This window comes from Euprymna scolopes, chromosome 30 (assembly GCF_053919585.1).
Source record: "Euprymna scolopes isolate OS-2025 chromosome 30, ASM5391958v1, whole genome shotgun sequence".
Taxonomy (NCBI): Eukaryota; Metazoa; Mollusca; class Cephalopoda; order Sepiida; family Sepiolidae; genus Euprymna; species Euprymna scolopes.
The window spans coordinates 82,044,464-82,058,996 of record NC_136511.1 but is presented as its reverse complement, the minus strand read 5'-3'; the positions used below and the strand labels follow the sequence as shown (position 1 = coordinate 82,058,996).

The window sequence follows — 14,533 nt, the reverse complement described above, 5'->3', positions numbered from 1 at the left end:
TTTTATTGTCATCAAAATCGGTGAAATCGCCCATTTTTCAATCCGATCGATTGATTGCCTGTTCTAGTTGGGGACCCACCACAGTGCATCGGAAAGAAGCTTCACAATGCCGCTCTGCAATGACTTAGTCCACAATGCATTGTAGTCTACATTACACTGTAAAGAACCTACTGTTGATTTAAAAAAATTATTTTCGTATAATGGCTTCAATTAAAGTTTAAAATGCAGAAGTCATGTATCATGGTTCAATTGTGCTCTAAATAGAAACATTCATTTCGAATGCAACCCTGTCATATCAAAGAACCTACTGTTGATTTTATACTTCTTCTGATTGTGCGGTGATAAAACTTTTCAACTGCAATTGTGATGTTAGGCCGTTTAAGGTCTTAGCTTTGGTCAAAATTAGACTGTTCCTTCTTTAATCAGATTTTATTGATTATCAGTTTCTGATACTTATTTGAGGCATACCCATACAAAACCTATCTAAAAACACTCCTAGATATATGAAGTATATTGGAGTGAAATTTCCAGAAAACTGCCCAGAACGAACTTACACACACACACTAACTCCTACTATTAAAAAACAAAAAAACATTTAGAATTAAAAACACAAAAGCATTTACTATTAAAAACAAAAAAAAAACATTTACTATTAAAAAACAAAAATATTTACTATTAAAAAACAAAAAAACATTTACTATTAAAAAACAAACACATTTACTATTAAAAACAAAACAAATATTTACTGTTAAAAACAATAAACATTTACTATAAAGAAAACAAACATTTACTAGTAAAAACAAAACAAACATTTACTAGAAAAAAGAAACATTTACTAGTAAGAAACAAAACAAACATTTATTAGAAAAAAAAGAAACATTTACTATTAAAAAACAAAACACACATTTATTATTAAAAAACAAAACAAACATTTACTATTAAGAACAAAAACATTTACTAGTAAAAACAAAATATTTACTATTAAAAACAAAACAAACATTTACTGTTAAAAAACAAAAACAATTCACTGTTAAAAACTAAAAATTACGATTTAAAAAAGTAAACATATTTTTTCGTTTTATGTTTGAGTCATATTTTTATTTAAATATTCCTCTAAAGTCTGCAAAAAAACTTGTTTAATTTTTACGAAGATTTTTAGCAAATAAATAAATAAATAAATAAATAAATAATAATAATAATAATAATAATAATAATAATAATAATAATAATAATAATAATAATAATAATCATCATCATGATGTAGCACTCCGTCTTAATTAAAATCGTTCTTGTTCTTGATATAAGAATCACTGGTTGCTTGAATTGTGTGTCTAAATATAACACGGAGAGAGAATCAGCAGGAGTCATCTGTCGTGTTCTGTTCTACCTTTATTCGTGGCTTAATTTGTGATCATAAATGGATAAAAATAAATATATAATGTTGAAATTGTCTTCCAATTATTCCCAGCATTCAATCGACATGCAAATTCTTGTATATGCATTATAAATATAATTTTTTACATTAAAAATTTTCTTATCGATTTCATAAATGTATATTTTTACTTACTTTGCTCTTTTTTCTACATCTTTGAATTGTTCTGTAAGTCGTTTACAATCATCCGTTAATTGGTTGTTTTCTTTGCTGCGGAAAAAACAATAAGTAAAACAATGATAAAAAATGCTATCTTATAAATGTTCTAATATATAAAATTAAGTTAGTCGGACTTTTACTTGTTACCTAACAAGAAATAAAATCAACATTTTATCATAAAGATATAAAAAAAAGTTTAGCAGTGTGAACAGGACGTTACTGTTATAAAATCTTAATTTAGATTTGATAGTGAATTTTTTGTTTCTCCAGATCTTGCAGAGTTGGTTAAATTCTGCTGAGGCCTTATCTATCCTGCAATGCAACTCAGTCCATACAGCCTTCTTTGTTTATGGAGCTTCCTAAGTAAGTGAAGTTATCAACTATAGCTATTCCGCAGATCTAAATAAGGATTTTATAACAGCAACATCTTGTTCATACTGCTATATGAACGTGGAACTTGGCATCTCAAGAAATTGGATGCGTTTGATTCCAAGTGTGTTAGAAAGATTCTAGGGGTCAAATGGAGCGATCAATTTACTGACTAAGAAGTCAGAAATCGCACTAACCAGCAGGTAGTATCATCAAGAATTTGCAGACGACATCTAGGTTGGCTCGAACATACCCTAAAATTGGCCGTTGAGAGAATTACCAACCAAGTGTTCCAATGAACTCTTGATAGAAAAAAAAAGAGGAAGACTGCAAATGAACTGGAAACAGGCAATCGAGAGAGATTTGATTGTAACTGGAATGACGCTATGGATCTGGTTTCAGATCGAAAACATTTTTAGAACGTCATCTCTATATATAAATCTCACCTGTCTGTTTAAATGTATGTATGTATGCATGTATGTATGTATGTATGTATGTATGTCTCACAAAAACTTTAGACAGAGGTGACGGATTTTCACGAGATTGGTATCATTTTGAAGCCCGACTCTTCAGACAACAAATATCGAAAAATTGGTCAAAAACATCAATTCCTTAACCCTCAACTGGGCACTTTTCTACAGGGAGTGGTCGCTTTTTATGCTGATATTTTCGAAAGTCATCGCCTCTTTTCAATTGTCTGGCTTTAATTTAAACCTACGTCACTTTCGATTTTGTGATAGGTGCAACAGCTAACGTGTCATGCTTGTTTTTTACTTTCTTTTCCTCCTTCGCGGTATGGGTTCGAGCCTGCCTGCCTATTACCATTTTTTTTTTGCGCTCGCAATTTTCCTATTTTTTTTTTTTTTGCGCTCGCAATTTTCCTATTGTTTTTTTTGTTTGTTCAACCAACACCCTTACACATACTTCCACTTTCTTTTCCACGTCACGGGTTCGAGCCTGCCTGCCTGCTTACTACCACTTTTTTTTTTTTGCTCAACACACATCTACAAATACTCGGGCAATGCCGGGCACCCAGGCTAGTCTAAATTAAATGACACATATCTTTTAATATACAAGATCAATTTTCATGCAGAAAAGTGGCCTTTAATTGAAATTAGATTTAATGACAAAGTCTATTCTAACATATTTTATCAAATTTATTTTACGTCTTTGTATAAAAAAAAAGAATGAGGTTCAGAAAGAAGTTAATTTTTTTTACTGGGTAGGAGGGATCTCCGTTTATAAAGGCCACTTGAAGATAAAAGTCTATGAGTGTCAGGCGACCAGCGAGACAACATCAGGATAATCAATGATGAAGGAATGTGTGTAGTGCTTGTTTATTTAAGAAGACAGCTTAACAGGAACTTGTTCGCATTAGACCTGAAAACGACGATGATATAGTTAGCTGGAAAGTAGCCCCATGGTACTGTGTTCCACAGACAGGCAGTTATGTGAAAGAAACTTTGTTCATGTAGTTTACATTTAGTTTTAGGTATGGATAGATAATAAGGGAAATTGTTGGCAATTGCTGTAGCTAGACGAGTATTAGCAGCAAATGCTCTACAAGGGGGGTATAGATAGAAGCTTTGTTAAGCATTTGCCATGAAAATAATGATAGAGCAGTGATAGACTTTTGTAAGAAAGAGGAAGTAGAGTGGATAAGAGAAATTCGTCCACTAGATTTTGAAGCCAGAAAGCAAGAAAGTGTACTCTTATCAGCTCATTCCCAGATGTGGCAATGTTTATGTATCTTGACAAAGAAAGTGCTATGTTAAAAGTCCATAAGTCCATATGAGAAAAATGTTATTATAAATCCATAGGTCTGGATGAAGAAAATGTTACTGTTAAGTTGTCTTCCATTGTATAATGATAAAGAGTTCTGTTCTTTGTGTTCAATTCTTAGAGTGATCTCCCTTGCTTGTTGCTGTGGATTATTGGCTGGGAAAACAAAGATGGAGGTTTGAATAAATAGCCGTGTGTCTATGATTAGAGTTATGTGAAGAGTAAACTAACAATTATGAATTAATGAGTCTGGGTGGCAGAAAATGTTATTGTAACTGTGCAGAGGTTGGGAATTACATTGGCTCAAACGTTGTGAAACCCAAGATAAGAACAGTAGTCCAAAGAATTCAAATAATACAAATGATCAATTCTCATCTAAAAAATTTAGAAACATAATATCTTATGACGAGGGTAGTTCCAAAAGTAAAGCCTCCTATTTTTTTTAAATGAAAAAGTTGAACAACTACGAAGAAGGGAGTGGTACAATTAAAACAAGTGACGTTTTGTGCTCCAGAACTATCAAATAGATAAATATTTAATCATAATATATCGAAACTACCGTCCAATTTGGCATAATGGTTGAAGTATTCACTAGTGAGCATAATACCGGGGTTCAATCCTCCCTAGAATCATACAAAAGACAAAAAAATGATGCTTGATGCTTTCTTGCTAAACATTCAGTATTATAAAATGAAGATCAAGTATAAATGGAGCAACCAATAAAAAGGGAACCTTGGAGTCACTTTTAACTAGGATCGATCAATATATTTTTATGTTTTATTATAACTAAGAATTAGAAATATATTTAATCATAATATTCAATAACTAGGAATTAAAAAAAAATGTATTTAATGAAAATATACCAGGACTAGGAATTCGAATGATATTTAATGAAAATATGCCCTAACTAAGAATTATAAAGATATTTAATAAAAAAATATACCATAACTAAATATTACGAAGTATTTAATCAAAGTATACCATAACTAGGAATTAGAAAGGTACTTAATCATGACAAACCATAACCAGAAATTAGAAATTAACTAAAATATATCATAACAAGAAAGTATAAAGGTATTTAATAATTATATGCTATAAGTAACAATTAGAATGGTATGTAATCAAAATATACCATAACTAAGAATTCGAAATATATTTAATCATAGTATATCATAACAAATAGGAATGGTAGCTTCCTTGACAGACTATGGATACCCACTGTAAGGGTGACTGCATGTGGAATTTTTGTGGCAAGAGTTGCGCAATCTCCAACCACACCTCTCCTGAGTCGACATTGTTAAATACGTGGCAAATGGGGGTTCAGGATGACTGAAAACAATGCTGAGATAAGCAGAAAGCACATATAGCGCCTACAATTCCCAAATGGTCACTAATCTGGTACTAGTCAGGCTTAACGTTGCTTAACTTCAGTGATCTGACAAGAACCAGTGTGTCAATGTGATTATGTTGTATACAATTAATAGTAATACTATGGAAAGTAATGATTATGTTGTATACAATTAATAGTAATACTATGGAAAGTAATGATTATGTTGTATACAATTAATAGTAATACTATGGAAAGTAATGATTATGTTGTATACAATTAATAGTAATACTATGGAAAGTAATGATTATGTTGTATACAATTAATAGTAATACTATGGAAAGTAATGATTATGTTGTATACAATTAATAGTAATACTATGGAAAGTAATGATTATGTTGTATACAATTAATAGTAATACTATGGAAAGTAATGATTATGTTGTATACAATTAATAGTCGAAGTGTTTTAAAACAAGAAAAGTTCCTCTGCTTAGTTGATGGGAAAGTATTCGATCAAAATATAGCATAACTAAAATCTATATAAAGCGAAAATGTGTGCATGTATGTATGTTCGCTTTTTGTGTATGTCCGAGAAAAGCTTCTTTCCGAGAAGCGATCGGTCGACTCACTTCTTCTTAAAATTTTTTATATCACGTCTAAATGATAATATCTATGAGTTAACAACGAGGGTTGCCTGTCTATTTAATTTTCTCGACTTTGAAAATATAAATATTCAACATTTTTCGCTCGCCGCATGTGGATTAGGCTTTTTCGTATAATAAAAGCGGAACTAATTCTGACGGCATTTTTCCGGTCGCGATCGCCGGAAATGTCCGAAAGCAATCAGCTTTGATCAATGTGGAATTTCTCCTTATATCAGACAATTGCTATTCAATTTAGACAATCCCCTTGTTATGGGGTGCTGGTTTCCACCCTCCCTCCCAACATCTTGGGGAAACAAAAATGAATAAAAAAAGCGTTCCCGCAGTAAATAAAATACAACCCCTCAGTCAGTCAAAGTTGACCTCATTAAGCCATTAAAACGGGAACCTGCCAATTCTAAATACTTTAATAAATTCTAACGTGTTTCTGTTAGTATTTTGTGATGGCCCAGTGGTTAACGTTGCACGTTTTTTTTCACACTTTAATTTCCAAATTTGCCTCAAGGGTTCGGGTTTGATCCTTGATACTTACCTACCAAAACTTTTTTTTATTTTACCCCCCCCCGCCCCCGATACAAATACCCGAGTGACCACACACACCTCCAAACACCCGGGCAACGCCGGATACCCCCCGCTAGTTTATAATATAAATGTCAAACGTCTGCTAGTGTGTATGTTTGTATGCCTCGCTAAAACTTTCGACACATGTGACCAATACTGATAAAACTGGTATCATTTGAAAGCTCAGACTCTCGGCCAACAAATATCCAAAAATTAGCCAACAATATTAATTCTTTCGCTGGGCCGTTTTTTACAAGGAGGGATCACTTTTCTCATTGACATTTTTGCAAAGTCATCATACACTTTGCAATGACTAAACTTAATTTGAACGTCATATGTCACAGTGAGCACGGCGACTAAACTGCTTTTTTCTCACTTTCTTTTCCTCTTAGCTTTACAGGTTCAAACCTGCTTGCCTGCTTACTACTTTTTATTTTTGCACTCACACAGATACTCGCTGCTATTTATATTTTTTTAGGGGATTGGTTAATTTTTTTTGTTTGTTTGTTTGAAACATTTATTTTAGTGCTCCGTTGATCAATACCCTTACCATAAAACCTCTCCACACCCGGGCAACGCCAGGTACCCCCGCTAGTTATAAATAAAAAAAACAAACAAACAAACAATTTCTTACCTGTACTGTTTATCTTGTTTTGCAAGTTTTTCTTTCAGGTTATTGAGAATATCTTGAAGTCTAAAAACATAAAATAATTTGAAAAGATATATAAAAAAAATGTTTTGATGAGTTTGTATTTGATTTAACATTTTTTACAAACTGATCATTGGCAGTTCATGACTTTAACTCAAGTGGGGGGGGGTCTTTCACATGATTCGCACAATTTTATACTTTAAAGGTAGTTTTCTTCACTTTTTTGTTTTTTTAGTGGCGTTACCACTTATCAAGGCCTGAAAGCCACTTGAGGATAAGGGTTAATCCGTGTACAGTGATGGAAATTTGGTAGAAATTGACTGTTTAGAAATTGGCTCAACAAGAATTTGCTTAGATTTGCTTACTTGAAGACGACCATGTTGTAGTCAGCCGAAAAGCAGGCTAGCAGAACAGAGTTCCACAGCTGGATAGTTCTAAGAAAGAAGTTTTGTTCATGGAACTTGCGTTTAGATTTAGGCACAGACAGAGAGTGAGGGTAATTGTTGGTCATGGTTATAGCTTTTTGTGAAAGTTTGGCATAGAGGGACCATAGATTGAAGCTCTGACGAGCACTTGTCATGAAAATAAAAATAAAGCAGAGACAGGATCGCAATGTTTTTTCTATGGGGAAAAACTCATGTCTGTTGTTAGCTCTAATTTAATTCCTTAACTTAACAAAATATTTGTTAAAAATATATTTTAAAAAGTTAAATCATGTTTTGAAAAAGTAATATGCTAAAGTTTTCTTCTAAAATAGAAATAATAAAAAAGTAATTTGTTAGTTTTTTATTAAAAAATTGACTAACAAATTAATTAAATTTTAAATTAGCGCTTCTATCAAGGAACACAAACCCTAACGTGAATTCCACGTGACCAACGCACCATTCTGACATTTAAAAAGACTACCGGAAAGACAACGGACAGACTTCTACTGATTCTATGCTCCAACAACATTGGCAAAAAAAAAGAAAGAAATACATACTGATGATGAAGTGTATCTTCCAAATATATTTACAAATTTCAATATAAATTTCAAACAAAATAAATATCTGTTTATTTTGTAATAATGCGTTATTTTGGCTTCAAGCGTATCTATTACATATTTATTTTATTTAATTAAATATTGTTTTACTGTAAATAAATATCACTTTATATTTAAAATATTTCAGCATAAAATCATTGTAATATGATTGGTTTATCCACCATTATGAGTAATCTGTATACAATAATCCGGTGCCTCATTAGGGTTGCTGCTAACTATGTAAGACAACACTATGATGATCAGTAATGGTAGAAATTGGATAGAATTTGATTATTTAAGACGACAGCTCAACAAGAACTTGTTTACATTAGACTTGAAAACAACCATACTGTAGTCAACTTGGAAGCAGCCCAGCGATATTGTGTTCCACGGATGGTAGTTTTAGGAAAGAAACTTGGATCGTTATTATTTCAACTTGGAGCAACCTTTTTTACACCATCATTTCAATTTCAATTTTTAATTTATGTGCTAATAAGCAAAATTTATAATTACCCACATCTGTTTTGCTAAAAACATTTCCTCCGATGAGATGAGCCATTGAAAATCCATGGGTTAAGGAAAAAAATTCCTTTGTCAAACAATAAATTTTGTTATAATTCTACATAATTTTACTAAGAATTTATATATATATATATATATATATATATATATATATATATATATATATATATATATACACTCGGGTTTTTTATTCAAAAGTAATGGACTAATGAATTCAACGCGGTTGTTAGATAGTGCTCAATAAAAAGAGCTGATAATACTTGTTTATTGTTATATAAATATGGTCACATCCTGCTGCGATAAATAGCCACTTGTTTCAATCAAACAACAGATATCATCAGGCAGCGACTTGACTATTCAAAAGTTCAATGAATAATCTATTATTATTCATTAAACTTTTGAATAGTCAAGTCGCTGCCTGATGATATCTGTTGTTTGATTGAAACAAGTGGCTATTTGTAGCAGCAGGATGTGACCATGTTTATATAACAATAAACAAGTATATATATATATAGATGTGATGAAAATAATGGAAATAGTATTCCGACAAAATAGAGAAATAAAAAGGAACAAACCGTATTATGTGTTCATCAACGTTTCGTCTTTATTTTCGTCTTTATTTATTTTTCATTTAGAGGAAGTCTCGAAATAAAGACGAAACGTTGATGAACACATAATACGGTTTGTTCCTTTTTATTTCTCTCTCTTTCTCATATATATATATATATATATATATATATATATATATATATATATATATATATATATAGTAAATAATAAGTTATGAAAATATATATGGAAATGAAGCTATACGGAATTTTCTGGCTTTCATCCTCGAGGAAAATTCTATGTAGCTTAATTGCCATATATATTTCATAACTTACTACCTAAATCTATTCACATATTGAGGACTGTAGATGTAAATACTGAAAAATCAATACATAAAATATTATATCTCCTGATAAAATTTCATGTGGATACATGAAACAATAATAATAATAATAATAATAATAATGTGTGTGTGTGTGTGTGTGTGTGTGTGTGTGTGTGTGTGTGTGTGTGTGTGTAAATACACAACTAACTCATTACTAAAGCTTTAAGATTCCAGAGTAATGTTCAAAGCAATATAAACTAGCACAGCAAGAAATTACTTTGAAAAAGTCTAGTATCCAATCCCTACACACAAACATCGCCTACCAATCCTAAAACTCAAACTTTTTGACTCCCTCCAAATACGAACTTTACAGAATAGTAAATATTTTATATATAAAATTTCCTCAAAACCCCTGGCCTTGGTGGAGGGGAGACTAAAACTTGCTGCTATGGTTTCAAATGATTTGAAATAACAACAAGGGGAGACTTGATTCCAAATATTTCTCATATCTTATATCTCCCCTCTTTTGGAAATACGGTACGATTATGAATATCTTTAGTATTAAATAATCCTTATACAATGTGAAATTTACTTTATGCATGAAAACCAAAGAGAGAGATATAACATATGAGAAATATTTGGAATCAATTCTCCCGTTGCTGTTATTTCAGATCATTTGAAACCATAACAATAAGTTTTAGTCTCCCTTCCATCAAGGTCAGAGAATGTATAATTCATATGAAAAAATTGGAAAACAAATGACTGTGATTGAAATATTCTATAGCTGTAAAAAAAATGGCAAAAATAGGCTCTGGATGATAGATGATCTCCTTAATTTGCGATTCTTAGGGAAAATGTCACATAGCCAACTACACAATTCAAATAATTACCTTTCCAACAAACCTTCATTTGTTAAATTCTGATGAATAGTCGCTGAGATTTGGAACTGATAAAATTGACAAAAAAAAAAGGTGGAAAATTTGCAGGCTTTTTGAAGATAATACTATTTTATGGTTAAAATTTTATGACAATTGGTAAAAAAAAAATACATTTTCAAACCAATAAAATATGCCCAAATTTGCCTACATTTGTATATATAGTGTTCTAGTAGGCTAGCTTCAGTTTTGCTATTTTGGAATGAATTTTACTTAGGGTTTTCTTTGCTTGGTTGTCTCCCCTGTGGCCTTGCCAGCCAACTAATAAAAATGAATATAGGTTACACTTTGAATAGGTCACATAAGTTGAAACCTTGACTTGTCGACGCAAGATAAAAGTCATATATAAACAGCAGCTCTACTAGACACTGCATTAGTATTGAATACTCAAAGACAGAGACAAAAATAGATTCCTTACTGCCTTCTTCCAACCATCACCCTTTACATTTCCGGTTTTTTAAAATATATTTTCTATACCGTTTCGTTTTTCTTTTTGCTTTTTTCTTACATTGAGAATACATTGTTAATGCAGTTTCTTTTTTCTTACATTGAGAATACATTGTTAATGCAGTTTCCTTCTTTTTCTGATAATTTTGGGTTTAAATGAGTTTTGTCATTAATCACAAACAAAATATTTTTTTTAGTTAAACCATATAGCTACAAAAATAAATTTGTCAAAGAATTCATTTGAATCTGAATAAAACAAATGCTAGATATTCCAGGGCAATGCCAAGTCGGGTAAGCTAGTAATGTTCTATTAAAAATGTTGGATAGTTTTTGGCAATTTAATATTCTGACTATCTTTTCTTGTTTGTGGACAAGTAATTTTGTATCTTTGCTGTAGAAGAACAAAAACTATCCAAAATTATTATTTTATTTATGAAATTTTTGAACTTTCAAGCGTCTTCTTTGGATATGATGCAATATTAGTAATTTTTTTATTGTATAAATGAATGAAACTATTTAATATAAAATAATCATAATAGAAGACTATTCATTAATGTATAGATTAATAATTCAAAATTTTTCTTTAATTGATTTAGGAATTTTAAGTAGGACAAACCTTGGAATAAATGTGGTATTATGGTGATTGAGGATTCTAGCTAGAAATAGCATAGACAATGTTTACCTACCTTGTGATTTTGCGTTTCTGCTTTGATTTAATCATCATGTTCTCATCATCTCTTTTTTTTAAAACTTGAAAGTTGTATTCTAATTTTTCTTGATTCAGCTGGCATGTTGCTCTCAGCTGTTCTAATAATTGCTCCAGGTTCTGGAATAAGAACATTGGGAGCATTATTCAATATATCAGTTATATCATGTACATTTCGTCTCATTTAAAGTGAAGAAAAATAGAAGGAATAAAATAGCAGAACAATCTGGAGAGGAGTAGCTCACAGCAACCTTTCTTGCCTTGACAAAGTACAAAACTGGCTTTGAAATCTAGTGGGCGATGTTCTTTTCTTATTCCTACTACATATTTCTCACAGAAGAGACGTCCTGAGTCTATCTCTGTTCTATTATTATTTTCATGGCAAGTCCTCGACTGAACTTCAATCAATAGTTCTTCCCTTTAAAACATTCACAACAAACACTCGTCTAGCCAATGTCAACAATCCTCCCTCCCACCACTCTCTGTTTATGCCTAAATCTAAACGCAAATTCCATGAGCAAAGTTTTCTTCTTAAAACTGAAATCAATGCAACAGATAGGACTTTTAAATTTTGTTTGCAAATGACATAGATTGATAATTTATATATATGACTGGCTAGTTAGAATCAAATATCGATTTGGTAGATTCATTGCTATTTAGGTCTAACATGGAAAATCTGGTAAAATAATTTTATACGTTAGATATTATTTTTGTATCCATTTGTTTTAGTCCCATATTTTTAATCATGCATTCAGTGTTAGTATCTCACGGGTACATATAAATCTACCCATCAAAACTTGGAGCATATAGAACAACTAAATAATTCTCTTTACACAATATTTTAAATCTCACTCTTCTTTCTCTGTTTTTCAACGTCCATTTTCCAAATAGATAATCAATACTAAATATATAAGATGGTTACCACAAATGAATGCTATAAATCTATATCATTTAGTAAAATGTACGGAGCACTATACTAAAATGGCCCTCACTCTAGGCGGCTTGAATCGGTTTCCTCCGAAGGAGGAAGTTTCATGAGAGTATAAAATTTACAAACGGTCCCTAGTGGCATGTATATCTCTATTAAGGGAGATAACGACGTTAGATTTTTGCAGCTGTTGCAGGGAGATATCGATGTCTTCCTATACAGCACCTGCTATTCCTAAATGGTCACCGATCTAGTACTGACCAGGCTCAACGTTGCTTAACTTCAGTGATCTACCGGGAACCGGTGTGTCAACATGATCATGCTGTATTACAAAAAATACAAAAAAATGTATAAAAAGTATATAAAATGTACGAAGTGTCAGAAGAGAATGGAAATTGTGTAAAAGAGAGAGAGGAGGGAGAGAGAGAAACAGAAGGTAAGAGGGGAATTAGTCACTGACCATGATGATGATGATGATGATGATGATGATGATGATGATGATATATATTTATATGATTTTTGTTGTTGTCATAAGATATTATTTTTGCATCCATATCTTTTAGTCGTATCTTTACCAATGTGCGTTAAATGTTAGTGTATAAATGATTTTCTTTTACTAAAGAAAATACTGGGCCGGATATACTAACGGTAATATCGCGATTTGTGAGAACCTTTTTGTGTGTTATGTTGTCTTCACAAAAAGATTCTCACAAAAAAAAAGTTATAAACCTACGCTGTTTGCCAACATGTAAGAATATATTGAAAAATTGTGTGAAAGCGATAGAGAGATAGATACATAGATACACAGAACGAGAGAAAGAGAGAGAGAGAGAGAGAGAAAGAGAGAGAGGGGTGGTGGTGGTGATATAGATGATACAGGAGAAAAGTGACATAAAAACAATATTACCTGGACTTCAGTTTCCAGTTTAATTTTCACCCGTTGATATTCCTCCGCTCCCTTTAATCGTACTTGTCGGATCTGCTCCTCATAGTCATTCACTAGTTTTTGACGAGCATCCAGATACTCTCGTTCTTTCATACGACGATTATCCAATTCTTGTTCCCATTTTTTCTTGTGCAATTTTCGTGTCTCATCACGCTCCACAAGAAAAGCCCTCTGCAGAAAAGAAATTTTTAAAATAAGATGTATTAAATAAAAAATATAAAAGTGAATATTACAATTTTTGCATCCAGACATTTTTTTCTGTTTTACAGGAAACGGCAACAAAGATTCTGTGTCCACAGATGGTCTAACTTATCAGTCAGAGTATAATTATTACATTCAAACAAATCTGAGTGGAAAAATCACGTGTGGACATCGCGTTAGTAGGACACACACACACACACACACACACACACACACACACACACAAAATGTAAGAATAGTTCTCATTGAATGTTTTTCACTATAGATTTGGTTTGAAAAGAGATGTTTGCTTAATATATTAAATTGCATTCTTTAAATTAATTTAAAGTTATCGCCCCTGATCTATGCTGGCTATAGTGAGAAATGAATCTTCAGGTTTTGAAATGCAAAAATGACTTGCACATGCATTCTATGCCTTAGGTCAAAGCCGGTTCAACTTTCTATTTCTACATAAGTTATAATATATAACTTATATCCACAAAAGAACTTTCCTTTGTATGAAACAAAGGGAATCTTTTATTTTTACATTTCTTTACTTAAACTTTACTAACAGACTTTAAATTATGTTGTTTTATTACAATCTTGAAATATTTTATTTAGATGTAATTAACTAAAATTGCAGAAAGCAATGCAAACCCTACTACATTAGAAGTGGAATGCAGAATGCCACCACTAAAGGCTTTTATGGACGATACTATAATCCTCAGATCAAAAGAAGCCAAGACTCACAAGTTATGATATATATATATATATATATATATATATATATATATATATATATATATATATATATATATAAATGGATGATGGTTTGGTCTACAATGACCTTCAAGCCTAAGAAGTCCAGAATCCTCTCCCTCAGGAAGGGCAAAGTACATCAAGATATCTGCTTTGCAGTGGGTTGTCAGAAAATCCCTATTGTCTCAGAAGAACCAATAAAAAGCTTAGGCAGATGGTAAAGACTCCAAACAGGTTAAAGTGCCAATCAAAAAGTTGATGAGAATCTAAAA

General features: G+C 31.6%; 1 protein-coding gene across 4 annotated transcripts in view; it reads right to left on the bottom strand.

Moving 5' to 3' along the window:
* Positions 1–14,533, bottom strand: part of LOC145254855 (dynein regulatory complex protein 1-like) — a 164,491-nt gene that overhangs the window by 21,419 nt on the left and 128,539 nt on the right. For all 4 annotated transcript variants that reach the window (XM_080113707.1, XM_080113709.1, XM_080113710.1 and 1 more), the window contains 4 exons: positions 13,284–13,493; positions 11,429–11,568; positions 6,929–6,988; positions 1,568–1,642 (listed from right to left, as the gene is read on the bottom strand). In XM_080113707.1, the coding sequence (XP_079969833.1) occupies positions 1,568–1,642; positions 6,929–6,988; positions 11,429–11,568; positions 13,284–13,493 (485 nt within the window). The remainder of the gene's footprint in view (positions 1–1,567; positions 1,643–6,928; positions 6,989–11,428; positions 11,569–13,283; positions 13,494–14,533) is intronic.